General features: G+C 55.3%; 1 protein-coding gene across 1 annotated transcript in view; it reads left to right on the top strand.

Annotated features, from left to right (window-relative positions):
• Positions 1–2,399, top strand: part of Arrdc2 (arrestin domain containing 2) — a 4,346-nt gene extending 1,947 nt beyond the window's left edge. Inside the window, exons 5-8 of the mRNA XM_031340189.1 lie at positions 61–317; positions 406–568; positions 1,062–1,219; positions 1,442–2,399. Of these exons, the coding sequence (XP_031196049.1) occupies positions 61–317; positions 406–568; positions 1,062–1,219; positions 1,442–1,495 (632 nt within the window). The 3' untranslated portion in view covers positions 1,496–2,399. The remainder of the gene's footprint in view (positions 1–60; positions 318–405; positions 569–1,061; positions 1,220–1,441) is intronic.
• The last annotated feature ends 3,590 nt before the right edge of the window (positions 2,400–5,989 follow it).

Here is a 5,989-nt window from a genome sequence, read left to right as displayed (position 1 = left end):
ACAGCTGGAGCAGGGATAATCGGTAGTGGGGAAACTGAGGCAAGCTGCTGTCTGCTGCAGGAGAGGTCATCCCTATCTTTGCGGAGATTGACAATGGTTCCACAAGAGCTGTGCAGCCTCGCGCTGCCCTAGTACAGACACAGACCTTCATGGCCCGGGGTGCCCGCAAGCAGAAGCGTGCTGTGGTGGCCAGTGTGGACGGGGAGCCTGTGGGCCCTGGTCGCCGTGCGCTGTGGCCAGGTCGCGCACTTCGTATCCCCCCAGTGGGCCCATCCATCTTGCACTGCCGCGTGCTCAGTGTGGACTACTCACTCAAGGTACCCCAGGCTCCGTCACATCCTATCGTCCGGACCAAGGGGGAGGGCACAGGTGGGCGGTAGCCCACTTGGCCGCTGCTCCCTTCAGGTCTTCGTGGACATCCCAGGCTCTTCTAAGCTGCTGCTGGAGCTGCCGCTGGTCATCGGCACGGTCCCCCTGCATCCTCTGGGCAGCCGCTCTGCTAGCGTGGGCAGCCGTGCCAGCTTCCTACAAGACTGGGGCGTGTGCACCCTGATGGATCGGCCAGAGGGTGAGCTTAGCCAACTGACAAGAGATGTGGGTGGGCAGAGCCACGGCCCAGCCCCGGTCTTTTGTCCCTGGGTTCTTTATACAGGCAGGGACTAATCCCAGGCACCTATCAAACTTGCACACCGAAGGCTAAGGAGTCAGCTCAAGGCCAGCCTCCAGTACTTAATAATTTAGAAACCAGCCTGGGCTTCAGGAGACCTGGATTTAAAAGCCAAGCCAAATCAGGGTGTAGAAAGGCAGGCCTATAATGCCATCAAGCATCCGGGGGTGGGAGTGGGGGGTATCCTGCTCTACACCAAGATCCTGGCTCAAAAAAGCAAAAAGAACCAGTAACCAAAACTAAAAAGCTTAGGATGCCAGCTGAGGCAAGAGGATTGCTACAAGTTAGATGTCAGCCTGAGCAAGTGAAGCTGTCCCCAGGGGAAAAGGGCTCAGAATCATCCTGTCACAGCCATGGGCCTCCTAGAGCCTCACTCACTGTCTCTCCTTTCCAGCTCCACCTGAGTACTCAGAGGTGGTGAGGGAGAGCCAGGTGGTAGCTGTGTCACAGGGGCCCTCCTCCCTCCTGCACGACCCAGGTGTGACCACAGAAGGGCCCTACTTTGCCTGTCTCCAGGAGTTCCGCTACCGCCCACCTCCTCTGTACTCCGAGGTAAGTTGCCTGCATCCTCTCTTGCTTTGGTGGGCTGCTTGGTGATATGCTGATAAGGGGCAGGGTGTGGTGACACAGTCCTTGGAAGACTGAGGCAGGAGGATCATTGAATCTAGGTGACACCCTCCTTGGGACCCCTGACTGCCTGTTCTCTGAGTTGATCTGAAGGGGTTGGGCTGGTGGGGCATGCGCAGTATGACTCACTCGGACTCTGTCTGTCAGGAGGACCCTAACCCACCCTCAGAGGCTGTGAGGCCACGCTGCATGACCTGCTGATCCATGGGCTGATACCTCGCTACCAGGTTCACAGTCTTTGGCCACTGAAGTTCCACCATCTGCTTTGGGAACACAGGGTTACATAAGGTCGAGTGTCTTCCAACATCACACAGGAGCAGTACGGCTTCCGTGGACAGTTCATCTTCTCAAAGCTTCCAGTTCTCTGCATTTGACCCACCAACGAGGCTGTTGAGCAATGCTCCTCTAGGGGGTTATAGTTTGGGAGAGATGAATCTAGGGGTGGACACTTCCAGTCTCATGGAACCAGAACCAGCTAGAAGTCCAGAGGGGAGGCAGAAGGCTTCCAAAGAGCATTTCAGCTGAGGCTTGGATGTATGGACAGGGACTCAGCAAGCAGACAAGCACAGAGGAAATGGTCAGAGCAGACAGCGCCCGTTCCTTCTTCCTAGGGTTGGGAGCCCAGGCATTTAGGTGCTTAGATATGGCCTCCCTGTGAGGTTAGCAGAGCAGAGAGAGAGCCCAGGGACAGACACAAAGAAGTCATCGGGTCTAATCCCAGCACTGGGAGGCAGAGGCAGGCAGATTTCTGAGTTCGAGGCCAGCCAGGGCTACACAGAGAAACCCTGTCTCGAAAAACCAAAAAAACCCCAAACAAACAAAACAAAGTCATTGGGACCTAAGGGCCCAGGGGTTCCAGCTTTTGAGGACTGGTGGCCCAGGTGAACACAGAGATACAGTTGTGATGTGCCATGTTCAGAGCCTCAAGCCTCCCTCAGGGATCAGGATCCAGACAAGGACATCACAGAAATTAGACAACCGGGGCAGCTGGGCAAGCCTTGCACATCCCAGACCTGCCAGGGATCTGCCATTTCCACAGTCTGAAGAGTCGATCACTTTTGTATATTAAATAAAGAAATAAATCAATAAAAATGGGAGGAAGACACAGGGCCGTCTTGTCATTTGTTCATGACAGCTAAGGACTAGCACAGCTCTGACCCCTTCCTGGAAGGGTCACTGGGCCCACCCCTTCCTAGGAGGGTCGCTGGGCCCACCCTGCCTCTCACCCCTGCTGCCCGCTCCACAGTTCTCTCTGCTGTTTGTTACATTCCCTTTCCCCCCCTCAGTGTTTTTCTGAGTATCTCTGCACTTGCACACAGTGCCCATGGAGGCTGGAGGGGAATCAAGTCCCTGTAACAGGAGCTGACAGACGGTCGTGAGCCCTCGGGTGCTGGGGACAGAACCCAGGTCTCTGCCTTATTTATATTTTTGAAGTTTTAGAGTAACTTTCCCAGCCCTGGGTGTGGTATCTGCATGTGATCCCTGGATCCCCTCCCTGAGGCACAGCACATATGGTTGTCACCAGCACATAAATGTAAACAGTTAATAACTGGCTGAGCAGACTGAAGAAATGGCTCAGTTAAGAGCACTAACTGCTCTTCCAGAGGTCCTGAGTTCAATTCCCAGCAACCACATGGTGGTTCACAACCATCTGTAATGGAATCTGACACCCTTTTCTGGTGTGTCTGAAGACAGCTACAGTGTACTCATATACCTAAAATAAATAAATAAATAAATAAATCTTTAAAAAGAACAAACCTGACTGAGCACTGGAGAGGTTGAGGCAGGAGGATTTCCATGAGTTCAAGGCCAATCTGGGTTACCTAGTAAGATAGTAGCAATGACAACTGATAATAATTAGATTCCATTAATTATTGCTTAATTCCATCACTGGCAAGCAGAGGCAGGAGGATCTCTGGAAATTCCAGGCCAGCCAGGGCCACGTCGGGAGAAGAAAACAAAAGTTTACTACAGTTTTTTTGTTGTTGTTGTTGTTTTGTTTTGTTTTGTTTTTTGTTTTTGTTTTTCGAGACAGGGTTTTTCTGTGTAACCCTGGCTGTCCTGGAACTCACTCTGTAAATCAGGCTGGCTCTGCCTCCCAAGTGCTGGGATCAAAGGCGTGGGCCACCACCGCCCGGCTACTACAGTCTTAAGGGCCCCAGATCCCCAAGGTGAAGTGGGGCCCCGAGGTAGTGCAGACACCTCCAGAGCCCTGCACAGCCATGGGATACTCTGGGTGTCTAGATTAGGGAGCCATCCTCACTTCTGTCCCCCAAACCCAAACCTGTAGCCAATGACGTTGTGTCACCACCACATGGGTGCCAGATCTCACTTCCAGGTGTGTTCCTGAGCCACACAGTATGTCCCAAGAGGGGACATTCGACAGTTCCAGGGCGGTCCCCTCAGGCCAGGCCAGGCCAGGCCAGCTGACAGCCAGACACCCGAGCCGGCAGCTGCGGGGACCTGATGCTTACAGAGGGTTTTTGGGGTCAAGTGAGCAACTAGAGGGAAGGGGCTGGTTTAGTTGTCCCAGGACAGAGGAGGGGGAGGGCCCCGGGCGAGGTCAGGAGGCCCGAGCTTCTTCAGACCCTCTCCTCCCTCTCTCTCCTCCCTCTGCTGGGACCAGGGCTGCTTTCCCATCTGTGGCTACAGGACTAAGAGTGGGGGCTCACCTCCATGTACCTGCTCCCAGAACCTCCTTAATCTGACCAATGCGGGCTCAATGTCAAACTCCAGGTCCCTCTCTGTCTCTCTGAACCCTGACAGTGTCCCCTGATGCCTCTGAGCCCCCGGGGTGACAGGCACGCAGGGCACAGACACTTGGCAGCTGGCCTGGCTGGGCGGCCGTTCAGGAATCTACCCACAGTCGCGGCTGCTCTCGCCATCTCTCGGCCGCTCCCGGGCACATTCTGTTCAGAGCAGGGCGCCCTGGGGTGCTGGGGAGGGGGCTGCTGTCCTGCTGGGCTCCGGTTACAGGACGCCCTGTCCCTATCTCCCGTCAGCACAACCTCCAGAGCCTCCTCCCGGCTCCTGCTCAGATCTTCCTGAGGAGGCAGAGCAGCTCCAACCCCAGGGCCTTTACACCTGCTTCGCCAGCAGCTCCTGCTCCGCAGCCTCCGAACTCTGTTTGTTTTTATTTTTGTTTGTTTTTGAGACGAACAAACGTGTAGCCCAGGCTGACCTGAACTCCTGCCAGATGCCCCAGCTTCCGCCCCTCATGACAGGCATACACGGTTTTGCGTTCCTATGATAGGCGGGGTTTTGCCCACTCTAGGCCAGCGCTGTGCCTACTGAACCCCAGCCCGATCCCTAGACTTTGTTTATGATGTTGAGGAAAGTCCCAAAAAAGCTGAAGAGGAAGCGGTGACTCGTCCGGTCGGGTGGTGCCAGCTGTGGCTAGTGGGGGAGGGGAACACAGCCTGGGAAGAGGGACATAAACAGAGCAATCCTCCTTCAGGGAAACTGTCCAGGGCTCTTCATAGCCATAATGGGCAGGAAGGGACACCAAGCTTTGTGCACAAAGCCCTATCTGGGTATGAGGTACGCCCCTCCCAGCCAGACCGGCCCCATTTCCGGGCTCCATGTGACCACGGATCATCTGATCTGGCAGAGCCTTTGGGGTTGGCTCACAGCCTTCTGACAGAACCCATCAGACTGGGGGCTCAGCAGAGGTAATCCAATCCCATATACCCGTGTGACTAAGGCAGTAGGGCAGAGTTTCAGGGACACTTGGATGGGGACAGGGAGGGACTGAGTCCAGGCCTCACAGGGTCAGGGTGGAGCCATGCAAAGGAGAGAGAGAGGACATTGAAGTTGGGGTTTGGGTGGATGAAGAGGAGTTTGCCTGGGAAGGGTGTTCCAGGACAGCAGGCAGCAGTCAAAGATGCTGGGGGCAGCCGTGGCGGCTGTGAATAGAATGGAGCGGAGGGGAAGTGGCCCTGGGAGCCCGCAGGAACAGAGCCACAGGTCAGGGAGATCTGGTACTTCCTCAGGTGTGAACCTTTGGCCCAGGGAGTAGGGCAGATCAGGAGTCAGCTCTAGACTCTTGCCTTCCCTGAACAGGCAGTGGGTACCTGTGGTCTACGAGGAGGGAGTGAGGAGGCTGCGGGGCTCAGGATCCCCTGAGAAGTGCTAGAGTCCTTTTCCCAAGCACAAGCTGTTTCCTTGTGTGTGCAAAACAAAAAGGGAGTCTCAGGAGGGCCCCAACCTGAGTGTTTGCCAGGTTAGCCCAGCTGGGTGTAGACATTGCCGGTGACCCCCATGCGAGGACTGCACCCATGGAGGCTAGCGCATCCACCGTCCTGAGGGGAGCACAGGCCTGTGGCTCCTTGTGGCCATGCTGGACCCCCAGCTTCAGTTCGGCCATGTCCCTTCCCCAGGCTTTCATCCTGACCACATCAAATGGGGGCAATTCCAGTCTGAAGTCATTTTGCCCCTGATAACATTGGAGTCTCACTTTCTGTTTTATTACCAGGATGCTACTATATTCTTGGGGTAAACTTCTAGTCACCCTTCAAAACCCCTAACCTGAGCCTGGCCCCACCTCTGCCTCTCCAGCCCAATTCTGACCCCTACAAGCTGAGGGCGCTTGAACCTTGTATGGGTCACTGTTCCTGTCATCCTGGCCAAGGCTGACACCTTGCAGGGGACCAGCACCACAGGAGAAGAAAGATAGGACCATATTTCTCACATATG

This window comes from Mastomys coucha, unplaced genomic scaffold, assembly GCF_008632895.1.
Source record: "Mastomys coucha isolate ucsf_1 unplaced genomic scaffold, UCSF_Mcou_1 pScaffold22, whole genome shotgun sequence".
Taxonomy (NCBI): Eukaryota; Metazoa; Chordata; class Mammalia; order Rodentia; family Muridae; genus Mastomys; species Mastomys coucha.
This window is presented reverse-complemented; position numbering and strand designations above follow the sequence as displayed.